The 20,476-nt window shown below is 30.7% G+C and overlaps 1 protein-coding gene across 4 annotated transcripts in view; it reads right to left on the bottom strand.

Moving 5' to 3' along the window:
* The window catches only part of POSTN (periostin), a 44,476-nt gene extending 24,566 nt beyond the window's left edge, over window positions 1–19,910 (bottom strand). For 2 of the 4 annotated variants that reach the window (XM_051987406.1, XM_051987407.1), the window contains exons 1-10: window positions 19,738–19,908; window positions 18,251–18,349; window positions 12,807–12,871; window positions 10,946–11,103; window positions 9,330–9,494; window positions 8,210–8,356; window positions 7,241–7,382; window positions 5,091–5,303; window positions 3,796–3,930; window positions 1,835–1,983 (exon numbers count right to left, since the gene is read on the bottom strand). In XM_051987406.1, the coding sequence (XP_051843366.1) occupies window positions 1,835–1,983; window positions 3,796–3,930; window positions 5,091–5,303; window positions 7,241–7,382; window positions 8,210–8,356; window positions 9,330–9,494; window positions 10,946–11,103; window positions 12,807–12,871; window positions 18,251–18,349; window positions 19,738–19,856 (1,392 nt within the window). In that variant the 5' untranslated portion in view covers window positions 19,857–19,908. Of the gene's footprint in view, window positions 1–1,834; window positions 1,984–3,795; window positions 3,931–5,090; window positions 5,304–7,240; window positions 7,383–8,209; window positions 8,357–9,329; window positions 9,495–10,945; window positions 11,104–12,806; window positions 12,872–18,250; window positions 18,350–19,737 lie in introns of all 4 variants that reach the window. The other 2 variants (XM_051987408.1, XM_051987409.1) reach the window with 2 other exon arrangements.
* Window positions 19,911–20,476: the final 566 nt, after the last annotated feature.

Genomic DNA, 20,476 nt, shown 5'->3' with positions numbered 1-20,476 from the left:
CAAAAATTTCTATATCTTCTTTCCTTTATTATTTTTAAAGACTATTTTCTATTGATTCCCTATGTTTTTATATGCCCCTCATTTCCATCTTCGAAACCTTCTCTAACTAGTAAACCCTTCCTTAAGAAAGATCTAAAGAGAAAGTGGAAGGGAAAAAAGTAGCTCAGCAAAACCCCACATATTTACTTTGTATAGGGACATATATCATAATCTAAATCCAGGGTTTCATGATTTACTCCCATGATCTCCATCTCTTCAGAATGAAAAAAAAAAAAAAAAAGGGAGTTAGCCCTTACTTTATAAGATATCTACAAACTAGCTCCAACTTGCTTGTCTAATTTATTTATCATTATCTAAGTGACAATTCACATCCTATATTCATTCACATATAAAGGCAACAGCCTTTACCTATTTTTCTACTCTTCTCCCTCCACTTAGGAGCAGTTGCTCAAGTACAATTTCTAAAAACAAAAATTATAATTTCTACATAAATGTATTCAGAGTTATATATTCTGCTTTAATGACTTTCCAAAACTCTAGTCCTGTATTACCAAAGGTCTATTGAATATCTCACCTGAATATTCCACTTCTATCTCAAATCCAGCATAGCTAAAAGAGAAATAATCATCTTTCTCCTGTACTTTCTATCACATTTTCCCTTCCAGCTATATCAGGTCCAGATTGCCATTTGTCCAGACTACAGTTAATAGCCACTATCAAAATAGTTCTACCCTTTTCAACTTCTTCCATTATAAAGTGTCCTTCTATATAATTGTAAAAATAATATCCCTAGGATACAGGTCTGATTATGATACTTTTTTGTTTGAAGCTTTCCGTAATTATATATTGACTCAAAAATTAAAATATGTATCTACTCAGGTTGATATTTAAGTGCCTCCACACTTTTGTCTTGAGCCTCTTTTCAGACCATTTTTATAATACTTCCTTTCATACACTCCATCTTTTAGCCAATATGGATTATTAAATAAATGTTCTTTGAACTCAACATTCGGTCTTCTACTCCCATACATTTTCTGAAGCTCTTTATCCCATGTTCATCACGTACATTTTTTCTCAAATCCATTTCTCTGAATCCTTTAACTTCTTTCAAGTGCTCTCTTCTTTGTAAATGCTTTCCAGTGAATTTTCTTTATCTTTTATTCCTATTATTTAGTACATTTTATAAAATAATTCAACAATCACTAGTTATGCACCTATTATATTTCAGATGTTATTATAGGTTTTGAGGATAAAAGAGGAAAAAAATGGTATTTGGTGCCTTTGAATAACATATATATTATTAGTGGGAAGCAACAATTACATACATTGATATGTATGTATACGTTTTATATATGTATACATATATAAATATACATATCACATACAAATACGCTATATATATAGAAATAATATGTATATATGTATATAGAGAGACATAATTTATAAAATACAAATTGATATGGAGATAAATATTAAGAAAATCAGGAAAAAGTCTATGAAGAAAATATTCCTTGATATGTCTTTACAGAATTTAGTGATTCTAGAAGGAGAAGGTAAGATGAGAACGTATTTATATTTTTGGTTTTACTTTTTACTTGTGATCTTTGATATGACTGACCTAAATTATACTAATATAAATGAACTCTAAATATATATTATGGTCTGTTGAAGCTATCATCATTATCTGATATGGCCACTTTTATTTTGTCCACAATCTTTTCTTGTATATTTTGATAAATATTATCTCTGATTTGTTAGAGTGCCTTAGGAAACAGATATTTTTGATTCCAATTTTTATTTCATTTGTTCCCTTCTCCACCAAAATCTTCCTTACCGTTCGATAGACAAAAACTCTGAGCTGCTTGCCTCCCAGGGTCTCTAGGTGCTGTCCATTATAAAGCTCATTGAGTCCAACTTTCACTTTCAAAATGTGGTTTTGAAGAATTAATTTAAGAAGGCGCTGATCCATGCTCAGAGTATCATCTACAAATACATTTATTAATAAAATGAAGAAATAGTTCATGTAGAGAATAATAAGAAGATTGGAGTACAAATTTATATAGAGAGTATGATCCATTTGTCTTTATACATCCTCAGTATTTTAATTCACTTCATGGACAAAATAGCCACTAGTTAACTCAATTGATTTGAATTCCAAAGAGATGGAAAGATGTGTATACAGAGATGGACAATTTCTATGATAATATTAATAAAAATGACATTTTTGAAGGTATTCATAATTGATGAAGAATGAAATAGACAAGACCTGGAAGACAATAAATGAAACACTACCAAGACAAGCAACTTTGAAAGTTGTAAGAGCAAATGAATACCACTACATATATTTGCATATATATCTTTATATTATGCATTTATGTATATGTGGATATACATAGTCAGTGAGGGATTCTATTTTACTTTACTATGAATACTTGTTACAATGTGTTTTTTCCCCCTTTTTTCCATCTCTTTTAATGTTTTGGGAAGAGGGAGGGAAAGAAAATAGATTTGTTATTTAAAAATAATAATAATAGAGAGGGATGCTACAGATGTTGAATGCTGCATGCATTTCCAGATGAGATTACTCTATTGTTAGCTTTACTTAATTTTTTTTTTACTTTGTTAGAATATATCTTTTATAGAGCAAGGCTAATGCATGAAAGTAATATAAAATACTTCAACAACAATACTATATGATGATCAATTCTGATGGACCTGGCCATCTTCAGCAATGAGATGAACCAAAGCAGTTCCAATGGAGCAATAATGAACTGAACCAGCTACACCCAGCGAAAGAACTTTGGGAGATGACTAAGAACCATTACATTGAATTCCAAATCCCTATATTTTTGCCTGCCTGCATTTTGGATTTCCTTCACAGGCTAATTGTACAATATTTCCGAGTCCGATTCTTTTTGTACAGCAAAATAATGGTTTGGTCATGTATACTTATTTTGTATTTAATTTATATTTTAATATGTTTAACATGTATTGGTCATCCTGCCATCTAGAGGAGGGGGTGGGGAGGAGGGGAAAAATTGGAACAAAAGGTTTGGCAATTGTCAATGCCGTAAAATTATCCATGCATATAGCTTGTAAATAAAAAGTTATTAAAAAAAAAAGTAATATAAAAACAAAATACCCCAATAAAACTTTTAAGAAATGAACTCTGCATTTATTTGGGATGGGATCTTAGCTGTTTTCTTTTATGAATGAGTCTTTATGAATTTTCTTTTTCATTTTCTTTATGAATTAGTCTAGATATACATAGGGTAAACGTTGAATGGATGAAAATTTATCTCTTGGCCCCAATACAATTAAGTGAATTGCTACATAAGATATGAAAAATAGAAGCATGTGAACATTTGTTATCATCTTAAAAGTTCTAAGTTTCTTTAATTTACAATCTATTTTTCTTATTTTAAATAAGCAAAATGTATTTGCAATTACAGATAAGATTTTAATATTGGTGCTAGAGAATAAGGAGAAACATTCATCATGGGTTCTAGATACGAGAAGAATCACATCACTATATTTACAAAGATAAAACTTGAACCACAGAATAATTGAATTCAAAGTTTTTATCTCAATGGAACAATTTGTAATGAAAATTAAAGAAACTGATATGAAGAACAATTTAACAAAGCTAAAATTTTAATAATCCACCATATATGAGCTTCAAAACATAAGCAAAATGTAAAAACTGAGTTATCCCTTTGTTAAACATTTATCTTTTTTATCATAAGAAAGAATTATGAATGCAATGATATAGGGAGGGGGCAACATAATACATACCAGTAAAAGCATTATTTGTAGGAGCCAGTAATGTGTATTCTCCATCAGGCTTTAGACTGGAAGCCAAGCCTAGCTGGGCCACAAGATCTGTGAAGGTAGTTTGTTGCTTCCCAGCAAGCTCGATAACTTGCTTGGCTGTAATATTAATCATTATTATCAACAGATAGATATTAATTTTTTCTAAGTTATTTTCATGCTGATATTCCTACTTGACTATTTAATCTTTTCTCTTATAAAAAAAGTTTCCTCTCCCTCAATCCTCCCCTATACCTAATGAGAGATTTGTAGGTCTTATTCTTTCGGATTTATAGTCACTAGCAAGAAAAATAGAGAACCTCTTTGAGGCCAGTGACAATTTTATCTTTTCTTTCTGTCTTTAAAGCCTAGAAGAGTCTTGCACATAGTTGGCAATGGATAAATGCTTATTATGAACACAAAGAAGATGTGTTTCTCCTCTTCTGGCCACCATTTCTTTCTACTATCACTTCACATTTGTACTCTGTCTGAAATTCCTTACTGACTATAACTATAGCATTCTTAATTTTTCTTCATTATGAGTCACTCTATCATTGTTCGCTCGGTTTGGACCCCAAAATGGCTATAATCACAGACAATGATTCTGGTTTGCAGAATTGGAAGTATGGTCAAAGAATAATTTACACCAATTGACTTGCAAAGCCTGGTAAAGTTATATGTAGAATTCTGCTAGTAAATGTTTGACATCAAAGCTCTTAGGGGGAAAATATATGCATATATCTTTTAAAAATTAGTCTTCTTTATTGACATTTTTTTTTACCATATGTAACCATTCACTGCTTGAAAGAACTTTTTTGATAGAATGATAGCAGTCTACATAACACAACCAGTATTATGTCCACTTTGCAGATAAGAAAACAAGTAATGCATATTGTTTGTAGTCCTATAGCTTGTACTAAACAGGCAGATTTCTGTTATTGTCTTTGTATCCATATCTTGCCAGTGGACCCAGATGACTCTGGAGGGGAAAATAAGGCAGGTGTAATAAGTACAGCCCTCCCTCAAAACCAATTCACTTGCATATCATAGCATCACATCCCTGATGCCATGGTCCTCTTCGAGAATAAAGGGCAAACAACAAACAGCAACATTCATAATTCCTAGTGGCATAGAGTAGACACTTAAAAATTTTTAATTGAATTGTTAGTTTGAATTGTCAGGATTTGAATTTGGGCCTCTTCTGATTGTAAGTTCAATGCTCCTTTCACTATTCAATGCTGCCTCTAATCACAAGAATAGTAAGCCAAACTGATTCTTACCAGAATCAGGAATTAACACCTGGTCGATTAAATGGATTACTCCATTATTTGTGACAATATCCTTGCGGTTTACCATTTTGACCCCATTAACTGTTAGACTTTCACCATCACAGCCAATTTCAACTGTAGTTCCTTCCAGGGTTTCAAACACTGCACCTCCCATGATGGCCTCAGAACATTGGAGAGTGTTTAAAATATGGTACTTCAGGAGAGCTAGAGGTCAAGCAAAAAAATAAAGAGGAAACATTTAAATACTTGTATGTAACAATACAGACTTAACTGCTATTCAGGAAGAAAATTCTATATGTGAAATAGATGAAATCAGCATTTCTACATATCAATTAACATAGGTTTCAAAATAAGCCTTTTTTTTCTAGGATAATTATTTTCATCAAATAGAAGAAAGGAAGACCTAAACCAATAAATAATGGGAAGAATATAGACTCAGGAAATGACTAGTGGTCCCAGGGAATAATATGTTTTGTATGTGGGAGTGGTTTGGGGAATGAGGAGTAAAGTTCCAGCTGCCATGGTAAAAATATTACTAAATTAATATCATAAAGGAAGGAGAAGTTTTCTTGGAATAAAGCCTTTAAGGGTGAAATTCCTAATTAGTGATCCCAGTTTTCAAATATTCAACATCTATGGATAGTCTGTGAAAAGGCTGAGACTGAGAATAGATTGTTGTCATCTATAACCGCCAATAGCTTCTTCAAGGACCAAAGTTGACCACTAGAATGTGACTTGTGGATATTTTCACTAGATAAGAAGGAAATTTTCATGGAAGCTGAAGCAGTGTATCATACTCATATCCATGAGTGTATGAATATTTTTTTAAAAAATATATAGTCTTCTATTATTTGTTTCTGCTGCATTAAATATAGTGAGTTCAAGTAGGAAAAAAAGGTGAATGTTTTAGACAGTATTTTGAATTTAAATTGAAATAAGGAAAGGACTGATAAGCCAGATTTTTATCAGTGCTTGAAGAACACCCTGGTAACAGCAGAACTTTACTCATTTAAGCCCTTAGGGAACCACCTGCAGAGTTAAATTCTATTTTCTTTTCTTTCTTTTTTTTTTTTTTAAGATTGATAAAAGAGGTTTATTATTAGATAAGCAAAGTTAAAGTATAGGCGAAGGTAGAGATAAGGAGGGCACTGGACAGAGGGTCCAGTGGACAGAGGGTCCTTACATGGTAGCCATGTTTGGAATCTCTGCCTTAAATTCTATTTTCTACCAAAAATAAAAATTGATCAATATGTCTAAGGGATCAGTACCCCTTTCAAAGATTAATATGCTTTTGTTTTTATTTTTACTTTCAAACATGTATCATTTTATTTGTGCACTTAAAAAGTTGTGCATTGAAACTTCTAATACAATTTTGTAGAAGCTACTTATAGCTGGATCAGCCACTAAGGAAAAGGAAAAGTTAACAGAATAAAAAAAAAAAAAAAAAAAACTCAGTATTTTTTAAAAATTAAAAAAAAAAACTTTTTTTAGGTACAAATTTTATTAATGCAAAAATAAATTCACAAATTTATTTTAATACTAAATAAAAACTTACTTAATACAATCTAACTGAATATATCCAACAGTACAACACCCTCATTAAAATGTTAAAACAAGATGTATTCATTACATTTCTTAGTCATTTAGTTTCTAAACTGTACTACAATAGATTTCTTTTATATTGAAAAAAAAAAAAAACACCACTGCCAGAAAATCTTAAAAAAAAAAAAAAAAAAAAAGTAAAAGATAAAAAACGACAAAGGTGTAGAAAGGAAATTATTTGCAAGATACTTGGATCTATAAATTATCTTTAAAATGTGTAAAAACCTCTGTAAACCAATACTGTATCTACCTAACAAACAATAAACAGAATATAGCAAAAGAACACAAATATTGGTTAATATTAATTATTGATTATTATTAAAATTTGAGAATATAGGACCAAGACTTGCTTTTAGTTCAGCATTTGTAGTCCATCTTTTTTTTTTTTTTTTAAATGTACTTAAGAGACTACTTAAGGACAATTGTCTTTTATGGTCTGTACCATGACAAAATCAAAATACTATGGAATGTACAAGTTCATCTCATGTCTATTTCTTCCTAGAATAACAGAGAATGATAAAAAAAAAAAATTTCAGTACCTTCAGAAGCTACTTTATCCCCCATGATCCTTTCCAGCACACCCCTTGGAAGCTTTTCGAAAGCTTCATTAGTGGGAGCAAAGAGTGTGAAGTGACCATCTCTTCCAAGGGCTTCCAATAGGTCTGATGTGATGGCAGCTGCCTAAAACACAAATGTACAAATGACAAAAACACAAATGTCTATAATACAAATGGAGGATTGACCTATTATATCAAATCACTTTTCTTTCTCTACTGTCTTTTTTCCTTTCTTTAGCTTTTCTTCCTAGCATTTTGAATTGTACTCAGTTCTAGGTTATTCAATCAATACCTGCTGAATAGAATCATTATTATTATTTATTACCCAGAGATTACATGTTGTTTTATGATCCACTGAGAAAGGGAAAACATAGGGACAGCAGTTATCATTTCATTAGTATGGAGAAACTTCAGGTGAGTAAATTCCTCCTATCATTGTAGATCAATAACTTTCCTGCAATTTAAAGTCTTAGGCAATTACCTAGAACACTGAGAAACTAAGTGACTTGTCCAGTTCCTTCAGCCACTGTGTCAGAGACTGAACTTTGAACACAGGTCTTTTTAAGTCCTAGGACATATCTCTAGCCAGTATGTCAGAACTGCCAATAAAAAGATAGTACGAAACATTTTCCACTGTACCAATTTAAAACACTATACAAATGTAAACTATGATAGTGATGATGATAATTCAATTTTTATTATTTTGTTCTTGTAATTTTTATCTTTGAATATGATACAATGATTTCAATTCAGGAAAAGATTTTCCCTATTCAAATGGAAAACACATGATGTAAATTAAGAACTGGATTGGAAATCATGACCAAATTTAGCAATGTTCTTAATTTGAAAAAAAATTCAAAAATAATTGAGAATATAGATAATTCATTTGTTGTGTCTCCTAATCTCCTCCCTCCATTGTCTGTCCACACCCACACTCCCACATACACTTACTCGAAAAGATGAAAGATCATCTTCTGCCTCGAGGAAATCTTGGATTGAAGTACCAATCTGTGTTAGGACACGGTCAATGACATGTACAACACCATTTGTTGCAATCTGGTTGCCATGGATAATTCGAGCACAGTTAACAGTAACAACCTATAATTTATTGGAAAAAGGCAGAATTCTAAGACACTATTAACCCAGGAAGAATTATTTTTGACAACTCATGTATCTTAGTAAGTAATATCTCACAAAATGTAATGAAAATGCAACAAAAATCTTTCAGTCTGTTCATAAAAGCATATATGCCTCCATGCCTATAGAAGTAAAAGTGAATAATGGAAACAACTTTCTAAATAATTCAGATCTCATGTTGCCACTTTCAAAGACTACATATAACTTAAATAGAAATATTTGCTTGCTTGAATTACCCAGGTAATTGTTTTTTCTTTACAAAGATGTAAGCTATTCTATAATTTTAAAGTTGTTTTGTTTTCAAAGCAATCTTTGATTTGAGGACAAAAAATTTTAATTATATCCTTTTCTCACCATTTACATAGTCATAAGCTGTTCTGAACTGCAGTGCTTTGTAAGAAGTAGATATTAATTTAGCAGATTAAAAATAAGTAGCTTCTCTGGTCACATCTTTATTATAATTGCTCCCTCACAGCTTTACTGTTATGTTATTTTTGAAGGATTCCCCCAAGACATCATGTACTATTTTTCAATAATATTTCCTTTCAAACATACAAATTATATAGCATGGAGAAGAAAAAGTAGGGGTGAAAAGTACCACATTCCATCTCTGGCAATCTTATTAAGTATGTGTAATATTTTATCTCAGAGCAATTGATTACAACAGCCGCAGATTTTCTTTTAAAAATAATCTAATTTCACATTGATCGCATTGCAGAAGACAAGATATGTAACAAATATCTTTTCCACAATCATCTGTTAGCATCAACCTTTCATTATATTGTATGTTTAATCAATATATTACAATTAAGATGAAGCATCATGGCACAACTTCAAATTTCCTTACACTGATTCTTTTCAATATATACAAACATATGCAGAGGCCAGGAACTAATAATTTCAGAAAAGTGTAAAACATTTAAATCAAACTTACTCCATTAGGGTAATGATTGATAAAGAGCCCAAGATTGTTGTACATAGAGGGAACAACCAATCCATTTTTCAAATCCTTGGTCAACATTCTCTTGTTCACCATATGACTATGTAAAGCATTCAACAATTCAACATTGACATTACTCTCCAAACCCCTACGGATTTCCTAGAGGAAAAAATATTAAAAATTTGGTTCAGTAGTGATTATTAAATTTCTTGACATGAAAATAATGCTAATTCCAGTTTTTATTTTTCATTGCAGTATCAATTAAAGTTAAATTAACACATATATAACTTAAATTATATCAGAATGTTCATTGTTAATTGATTAGCAGAAATCAGCAACAAGAATATAACTTGTGAAACTTGTTTGCCTATTATAGTGTCTAACATATGATATACACTCAGGCTTGGCTACTTAATGATGTTATGCATGTAGAGAGTCTACTTAAAGACTGAATATAGAGATGATAAAATAAGCACTCAGAAAGGAGAGTGAATTCTTTTGTTCTATATGAAAAAAAATGATGATAATAATAATCCATAGTATTTTACAATTTTCAAAGTTCTTCCGCTTACAGTATCACAGATATGAATTCAAGGAGCTATGACCCCTAACAATCTGCCTAGGTATTTCCTACTGTTCATAAGTAGCTGTGATTTAATTCATTTTTGCAGAGTGGTGAAGATAAGGTATTTTAACTACATAGATATAAGGCACAAATTCCTACATGCTAAATCATTGTTTTTAAATGAAGTCCTAGACAAAAATTTAGGACTTCTGGCTATCTAAGTAGATTATTATGTACTATTCAACTTCTCTTATTTTATAGTTACACACATGTATGGACCTGATCTATGAATCCTCTTGTATGAGAAACTCCCAGTAAAAAAAAATTTACTTCTGCCAATACAGGTTCACCTGATTTAAAACTTAAAATCTCAAAGAATTCCTTGCACAATCTAGACATTAAAATGAAATTCCCTGCATTACAAAGTTTATTTCTGGAAGGTCAGAAACAGGACTTAATCTTATAACTTCCTGAATCCAAAGTTTGCTTTTTAGCCATTATCTGCCATAGCTTCTCCTCTATATGCACTTTCAAAAACCTCAAAATCAAGTTGTTTTCTAAAAACTATCATTTTTTCAAACTTTATTTGTCTTGAAATATATGCATACTCTCTGCTTGTGTGTATATGTGTGTGTCTTATCTTACTATATTATAGGCTTTAAAAATGTATCTTTTTTATTTTTTCCAAATGTTTGTTAATCATATGCAATTACTATATACATGCCTATATGTTTGTCAATGTTCATATATGTTTAGATCACACATTTTAAAATACATACAATTCAAGATTTATTTTTAGATTCAGGTTTTAATTTTTATTGTTTGGGAGACAGTTGGAGTTAAGTGACTTATCTAAGTTCACACAATTGGTATCTGAGGCCAGATTTAAACTTAAGGTCCTCTTGATTCCTAAGCCAGTGCTCTATCTACTGTGCCTCCTAGCTCCCCAATCATTTGTTAAATATAAAAAGTAAACATCAATTAATGTCAAGAAATACTACTAATAATAGCAATAATAATAATAATAATAATAATAATAACTTACAGAATCCAAGTTATCCCAAGCTTCATTACTTGGTGCAAAGAAAGTATAGGAGCCTTTTCCTTCTATCTCTTCTCTCAGTTTTGACACATCAGCATATCCTTGAGTTGTAGTAGCTCCCACAATGCCCAAAGTGCCATAAACATGGTCGATAGGCAACACTGAAAAAAATTTCAAGTTAATAATATGCATGTTAGGATAGGATTCATGTAGTTTTTTATTGTTATTATTTTTACTTTTTCTCATATAACAAAATAGATTTGATTCAATTTCAATGTCCATTTCAAACACAAATCATACTTAACATGAGATGAAAATTAGCCTCTTGCTTTTACATTAAAAATACCACATGCAATTATGAGCAGGATTTGGATGTAGACTGAGATGACATATGTATCAAATATGTGGACAACACAATTTGGGAACTGTAGGTAATATATTAACAGAATAAATAAGGTCTCACTAGAATGGAATAATGGATCAAAGTCAGCCAGATGAAACTTATGGGGATGATTAGATTTAGCATTTGAAAGGACCTTGCTAGTCATCTAATCAAGTCATCTAATATTAAAAATGAAGAAACTGAAGCCCCAGATTAGCTAAGTGACACAGGAAATGCAATTCCAAGGCAAGATTCAAATCCAGGCCCAGACCCTCTGACTCTATTGTCAAAGCTTTTTTTTTTTTTTTTTTTTTTTCCTTTAACCTATATCATTCTCCCTTCCTTAACATCATGTTCAAGACCATGATTAGGTTGAAAAAATGAATTATGAAAAACTCAGATCTGAGTTGATAGTCATTCACACGAAAAGAAAGTCCTACAGTTTTTGACTGATAAGTTCAGTATGAAATTAGATCATAGCCTTATGTCATAACTATGACATAACTTGCCACATATTAATGGATACCTTGATACATTGGATCCTTTTCTAAAGATTCTGATTATTATGTTGAGAAGAATGGAAATCATGTCATAAAGTATTGATTTAAGCAACTAGGTGATAGATTCAAGCAACAGTAGATAGAGTACTGGCCTTGGGATCAAGAAGATACAAATTCAAATCTAATCTCAGCTACTCATTCACTAACTATGGGACTTTTAACATTTTTGTTTGCATTTGTAAAATGCAAATAATAATAGCGCCTATTTTTTAGGGTTATGGTAAAGATAAAATTATTTAATATTCATAAATAATATTAAAATCTTTAAAATGTTATTTAAATACTAAATATTACTATTATTTGCATATATATGAAAGAAGAAATAGATCTATTTTCCCCTCTGAAAGGTAGAAATGAAAGATCTACAAAAAATGAGATTTTTGGTTTGATAAAGCCTAATAAGAATATTTTAAAACTGACAATATCACCTGTTATATTTTATTTAGATGATTTCTGCATTGGGACAATGATTGTACTAAATGATCTAACAAAGTTTATGTTAGAATGTCAGCTTCTTGATAAAAGCCATTGTTTCATTCTTTGACTATGTACTCTCAGGCCATAGCATATACCTGACACCTTGTAGCTGCTTAGTAAAAGATTATTGATTTAATAAATAATATTTAATAAATTTGAAATAAAATGAAAATTTATAATTCAATACAAAGTGAGAAGGTACATAGGAAATACAATATCTAATAACAATTTCAGTGGAATCACAGATTACTCCAATTAAGAAAACTAAAACCTCCCCTCAAAGGCTAGGCAAAATTTATCTGATATATACAAAATTTCAAAGATTTCATGTTCTGAAATGTATACTATTATTATTTCTTGCTTGGAGAAGTCTATTTAGCTTTCCCTCCCCAAGTGATATTAGCTTTATATATTCTTCTCTTTTACTCACAAGATATATTCTTACCTGCAGGGCAGCCTTCCATGCCTTCCATTCTCATATATCCAGGGCAACATTCATATAACACAGTCCTGTATGCAAGGTAAAAGTAAGAAATCAAATGGGGGAAAGAATAGAATTAGCTTAGTGAGCAGTTTTTGTTTCTATATTTTTAGTTGAAAAGCAAGGTAACATTTTTATCGCTCTATAGTATACAAATTATTTTGCTAACATTTTTTCTCTCTCTGTGTGTAGTACATAAATTATTTTGCACTATTACATTTAAAACTTAAGAAGGAACATTGACTTTTCAGGACAACAGAACATCCATTAACAATAAAATATCATGAGAAAAAACAATTTAGTTCCTAAAGTGAATTAATTGATTTCAAATATTGAAACTAATTATCAGTATTTACAGCTCAAAGGAAGATTTCAAAATTATTTCTTTTGCTATATTTGTACAGAAAATCTGAGAAAACAAAATGACAGATAAAATTTAAAACTGACCAATAGCACTAAATAAAATACTTTGGTATTCAAAAATCAACAAATTAAATTATGCTTGATTCAAAGGGAATTCATAGAATAAGGTAATAATAGATAAAATTCAAGGAAGATGATTTAATTTTATAACAACTTTTCAATTATTTCAGGTAAAATTATTAATTTTGCTAAAGTTATACAAATAGTACTTACAATTCTCCAAGTTTTTCTGCTAATATAGAGCTGACTTTGGGGTTATCAAATTCCATTTGGCAAGTAAAGCTTCTGGAAATCTTACGATCTTCATTAGAAGCTTACTTATAATAAAACTATAGTTAATAGAAACTTGGAGGAATAGTATATAATAAGAATGATGTATCAGTATATAATTAGATGAAAAGAAATATTGATATATAAGGAAGAAATCCAAAAATTTTCATGGGAAAGAAAAAGAACAATCTATAAATCACTAAGCTGAAAGAGTCTTTGTAGGTTTAATGCTACATCAATCACAATATATTTTGTTCATTTTTAGATTCATTTTTCTTTGCTTGTTGATTAATGGAATTAATTTCCTATCAACAATTGTTTTTAAGAGTGACATATTCATGAAGAAATTTGAATCATTTGAAAGAAAAACAGAAAATATATTCTTATTAATAAATTTCAATAAAGTAAGGGAAATGCCATTTGTAATGGTAAAAGCTTATTTAGCTGTAATCAGATATCAGTTTAACAGCTGTTTTCCTTTAATAGCAATAAAGAGGGTCAATAGCTTAATGATCTCCAAATGGGGGGTAGGGATAATTATGATATTCCTAGTAATTTAGAGCTTCTTGTCTGACCCTTGCTTTGCTTTTGTGTTTATCTTTTCTTAGCTGTAGTTGTTTTATGTAAAACATCTGGGACAATTAGAGTGGATGATGAAAAAGAAGGGAAGGGGGAAAAATCAACACACTGTAATTTCCAGATTACACTATAACTCTAAGATTTCCCTGAGTTTAAATAACATTGTGAAAACATAAACATATATGCAAACCCAATAAAATATTGTTGTAGCCCTCTTAACTATTTAATAAATACAGGGATTTATTTATATGTATCAAATAATTGCAAGGAGTACTCATTGAACTTTGACAAAACAACTCATTAAAAATGTTTGCTGTTGAGAGGCTTGAGAAACTATTCTTAGGACGAAATATTGGAGTCTCAAAGAAGTAGTTTCTACATAAAGTACAATATTGTAAAAAGATTGTAAGATGCTATTATCTTTTGAAAACACAAACACAAATATAAATATACATATACATATATATATATATATGTATATATAAAGAAACACACTTTTTCCTGTATTTGAATTCCTATATATTGCCCCAGAGGAGCTAATATTTATTGTCAGTCCATTGCTTTTGGAGTAAGAAGTTGACAGGCAACATGAGACCAGTAAGGTCAATCTCAATAGGGATGATCAATCTCAAACTTCATTTAGCATTATCTAAAAGGTACAGTGAAAGGACCATTGATCTAGGCTCAAATTTTTCCTCTGACACTAGGTGACTAGAGAGTTAAGAGAAGCACTGTGGCTCCTCTGAACCTTATTTATAAAATAAAGGTCCTAAACTAAGTGTCCTTCTAGACTTTCTTCTACTTTTAAATTCAAGACCATAAAATCCCAGGGATATTTATTAGTATTCTAAATTTTCTACAAAGTTTCATGAGATTTTCCCAAAAAAGATTAGGTCATACAATACAGAGTCTAAAGAGACTTTATATATTATTACATGTCTATATTTAATCTTTGAAGACCCTATTTGCATTGTAAAACATGGAAGATATTGATTCAGCTGTATCCCCAAATTTTCCAAATGTGAGTTCAAACAAAAGACTTCCATTTATGTCACACTGTGCCTTGCATGATATCCTAAAGATGTCTTTAGAAACTTGAAGATAAGTGAATGGATATCAAATTCTGAAAAGCTATCAGTATTTGTTTATTTCTCCTGTTTTATAAATTTGGATACACATTAAAGCTTTGGTGTTAATATGTTCATGAAAAAGATGTGGCTTCTCTGAAGCTTTTAGTTACTCAAGAAAAGAGAAAGAGGAAAAAAATGAATAGAGAAGATACCATTTTTATTTTGGAAGAATGCCTGACTTTTAAGTAGTCCTTTGATGAAAAGCAAGATTGTATTTTGGCATTTGCTTCATTCAAATTTTGGCATCTGTGCTGTACTTACATGGTAGAAGTAAGATTACATCATACCTCCATATCTTCTGGGCAGGGTATTACAAAGATTTCCCTTTAAAGAACTAGAGACTATATCTTTTCTTTTCTAGTAATTGGAAATTCCAAGTAAGGCTCATGTCATGAAAGAATAATTAGTAAGGAAGACTCTAACCCCACAATATTTGAGAATGGGACCTAAACTAGCAATAACAAGCCCATTTTTAATTCTCTTCAGTCACTTAAAATGGTTTATATGATTTCTTATGAGTCTGAACTACAAGCATAAGAATAATTCCAAGGTTCAAAGGTCTGTCAGTGTACACCCTAAGAACTACTAAGTTAAAACATGTTAGAAAATGTTATAAAAACCTTATAGTATTCTTCACTTGACCTTTATCATTTATCCTTCATCTCTTTGAGAAAGGATGTACATAGAAATGTGAGGCATAAGGAAATAGGGAATTAACTATTCTGTAACTTGGAGAAACTCATTGTATACTAAGATACAATAATATCAGAAGGTCACAGAAACATGAAATAACATATCTAAATTCTTTCAGCTTTCACTTTTTAAGTTAAAAATGTTAAGAATGTTAAAGGGCATTTCTATTTACAGATTATAATAGACATATGTCTATTAAATGCTCATTAGCCAGTTTGTTTTTAAAATGTAGTTCATGAGAATATTCCCTGAACTTTAAAAATTAGAATTTATGAAACTGCCAGGTGAGGAAGTGAGCAGAGCACTGGGCCTAAACTCAGGAAGACTCAAACTAAAATCCAATCACAAGCTAGTTATGTGAGTTTGGGCAAGTCATTTATCCTTTGTTTTCCTCAGATTCTTCATCTGTAAAATGATTATAATAACACCTACCTCATGATTGTTGTGAGGATCAAATGAGATAGTAAAGATAGTAAAGCATTTAGCATTTACCTGGAACATGATAAGTCTTATGTAGATATTAATTATTATTCTACTCCTTATTCTGCAACCTAAAGTTTTCACCTGGACTACTGAGAGGTAGAATGGCTAATAGCCACTAAATGTCAGAGACAGTACTTGAACCTAGGCCTTCTTGATTTTGATACCAGTTATATATTTTCTATGCCATGATTCTTCTTAGATTTCAAAGTGCTCTCTAAAATATTTTACTAATTACTGTGTTTGAATGCCTTGAATTTAATAATTAAATGTTAAATTTAATTAAAGAAACAGTTCACTTTGAACTCTATAGTTGTTCTCATTTTCCAAGGAATTCTGAAAAGCAATGCTCACTGTTCAACAAGAACAGTTGTTTTTTATTAAGGTAATGAATTTACCTTAAAAATCTTTGGCAAGATATTAAAAGTCTCTCTATTTGGAAATAACTATAAGTCCTATTCAGTCTGATACTCAGAATGAATGGGTTCTAATAAAATAAGAGGAAGTCTCTTTCATTTTCATAGCAGCACACATGGGCTATTATCCAAAGCAAGAATTCAGCAGAGCTTAACATACATGACTCATAGGATTAGAGATTTAGATTGGAAAGACTGGAGAAATGGTCAAGTCCAATCTCATTTTATAGATAGGAAAATTGAGGAAAAGACTTACTCGTGTGGATATCACATAAGTAGTAAAACACAGATGTAAGAATTCAACTCAATTCTCTTGATTACAGAGCTCATGTTCTTTTATGATCTCTTCTCTGATATAATGATAGTAATTTCTTCAGAAATATGAATAAGTATCTCTTTCCTGATTATTATAATAGCTTTCTTTTCCCCCCACCCCCTAAAGGATCACTAACACATACAGTGCTCTTGGATCCTAGGATGTTAGATTCAGAACATGTAGGGATTGTATAAATTATATTGTTCAACCATCACATTTCATACATGTAAGTAATTAGAGCTAGAGATATTAAACATCTTCCTCAATGTCATAACAGGTAGTAAGTGGCAAAACCAACCTTTGAATCCCTATCCTTTGACTTCAAAGTCAGTGTGCTTTTTACCATACTGCAATGAATTATTCTCTTTCCTAGAAGTTTGTAAGTTTGCTTGTAAAATGGGCAAAAACTAATTATCAAATGTAGATATATATATATATATATGTATATATATATATATAGTACATTGTATGTATGTACTTATATAAGAATATCACAATTTTATTTTGCCCCAATTATCTGTATAATTAGTTTAATATTTTATTTGAGAATTTGCACAAATAAATTCTGGTCTTGATCTTTATAAAAGTGGTCTTGAAATGAAAGAATCTCTTTGATTTTCTGTTGTTTCAATTTGTTATTTCAAGCAATGACATTTGCCATAAATATTAGAATTATTATTCAATCATAAAATATTGGAGTTGAAGGGAACTTAGTGACCATTTTAGAGATGAAGAAAATGAGGAATAAAAATTTTTTGATTTACTTAGGATCATAATCCTTTTTTGATAGTAAATCAAAACTTGGGAAATTCAGGGTGTCCTGATACTGAACCCAGGATTTTTTGTCTTATGTCATATGACTTCTATATCACCATTTTAGGAGAAATCTGACTTCCATTAATATCATTCATTAGTGATACAGAATATTACTTAATTTATGTGAAATTCTTTTGTCTGAAATTTGGAATTTTTTTTTCTGTTTGGGAAAGAATATAGAGGCTCATTCAGTATATTTAAAAGGTATGGTATGCTTTCCATATTTCCAGTACACTGAAATGTGAATTTCTGCAGGACTGGCTTATATAAAAACATGCAACTTACGTTTTCTTCCCACAGATGGCTCCTTGATACCAGTTTCTGCAAGTACTGAAGTATTTCTTTTTAGTGCCCAAGATCTGTTGAAGGGCACAGACATTTGGGCTAGAGGATAAAGGAAAGAAAAGAGAGTTAAAATTACAATGACATCCATTTCATCTCAAAGTCTGGCACTAAAAACTAACATATGGCTTTCATTTCCAAGAACAGATGGGATTTCTACCCCAGCACAGTTGTAGCTCTTGATACCATCCTGCTGGATCTCTAGAGGAATTGTTCCTTCTCAGAGGGGAGGAAACAACTTCCCTGATGAGATGGAGTACTGCTACAAAAACTGAAATATCTGAACAATTTAGTTGCTTCATGTTTTGTACATTTCATTTTCATGGTGTGCATGTGTGTGTGTGTGTGTGTGTGTGTGTGTGTGTGTGAGTGTATACATACAAATTGCTGAGGATCTCAGCTACTGCATTTGGGTTTAAAAGGGGGGAAAAAAAGCTCATTTCTCTGGCTTTGGAACAATCAGATCACAAAGAACAATGTAAGAATGGTGAACCTCTTCAATGTCTGCTGTTGTTCTCCTTGATCTAGACAGATATTTTTATTGCTCCTGTGTGGAAAACACATATTTCAAAATAAATGGTTAACTATTCACAAAGGTGCTAGTGAAAAATAATAGGTAGATTTAGGTTGGAGGATTCATAATGGGGAAACTTTTCTAATACTGCTGGTTTAAGCAGAAAATTAACATTCTGTTTAGACCAAAAAAAAAAAATGGATCAGAGAATATTCTCCCACTAATTTCTGTTCCAATATATTTCTCATCTGAAACTTTGATTTCATCTCTTCTACAGGATTAGTAAACATGTGAACACTGAAAAAATCCTCTAAGTCAAACTAAGCGGTATTCAAATTCATTTTGAATCAAAAAGTCATCATTTTCTTGGTTCACTTGTCACATAAACTGCTGAATTGAAAGGAAAGCCAAGTCAGACTTAGTGAAATGGCAGGAAACATGACTTACTTGTATTGTTTTGCTTGGATTGGGAATTTTTAACTTCTTCAAATTCAATTCTGGCAAAAACTTGGAGGAAGCTAGTTATATTGCACTATTCTGTTCTTTTTACACATACATAGATTGCTAAAAGAAGGCAAAGAAGCTTTCAGTCTATTATAATTTTTCTTAACATGATGTGAAAAAAACTTAGATGTTTAGAAACAATTAAAAGTTAGACTTTTTTACATTAGAAAGACATGTTATATTGTCAATTAAATTTAAGAACTATGTAACATTTCCTAAAAAATGTTCATCTTAAAGTTTCTGGATATAATTTTTAAAAATATGAATTAAACACAACAAGTGCAGTTGTAAATTGTCATTTTTCCTTATAAAGATTAAATAAATATAAAAGAGAAATTTTGTTTTCTCCTACTTTACTTGTTTGCATAGAATAAGATAAAATAATAATAACAAGAATTAAAGATCAACTTACCCTTGTTTCTGACCTCTGATACGACTATGGAGTAAAATCTTGTCATAATGAGCATTGGAGTCTGCAAACTCAAGAGCAGACAATAAGAGTGTTAAAAATATGGGTAAAAGAAGTAACATTTTAGTCTCCTTGTTGCTTCAGTTAGTCAAGAAAGAGAACTGGCAATAAGTTTTGGAGAGCTCAGAGTTTATATACATGCCAGAGAGTTGTGGGAGGGACCAAAATATCAACCTGAGACTGAACACTCTCCAAGAAACATCAGCAACTTAGAACTGCCAGTTTCAATCAGCTTAAGTTAGCTGCATTCATTAACCATGCACAGTTTTCTTTCCCTCTTCTGGTGACAATGAAGTTTTCTTCTTTAAATCTGTGCTCAGATTTTTGTAGTATATTGGGATTTTGCTAAAGGAAAACATTTTATAACATTTAGGCAGGCTTTTATATATTCTATTGTTTTTATGTATGTGGGTATGCTCCAGGAAATTATCAATGGAACAGAGATTGAACTGTATTTTTATTCTCTCTAACGTTCAGATAACTCTTCATCCTTGAAATGTTTTTCCATGTTGTCCAGCAGAGATCAGATAGGTGTTGTCTTTAAATCATAATTGGAACATACTTTAATTTTAAACTTCAAATTATTTCTCCTTACCTTTTTAGCTATATATATATATATATATATATATATATATATATATATATATATATATATATATATATATAGTGTGTGTGTGTATTG

Source organism: Antechinus flavipes, chromosome 3 (genome assembly GCF_016432865.1).
Source record: "Antechinus flavipes isolate AdamAnt ecotype Samford, QLD, Australia chromosome 3, AdamAnt_v2, whole genome shotgun sequence".
Lineage (NCBI taxonomy): Eukaryota > Metazoa > Chordata > Mammalia > Dasyuromorphia > Dasyuridae > Antechinus > Antechinus flavipes.
The sequence above is the reverse complement of the archived record's forward strand: the minus strand, read 5'-3'. Positions and strand labels throughout refer to the sequence as shown.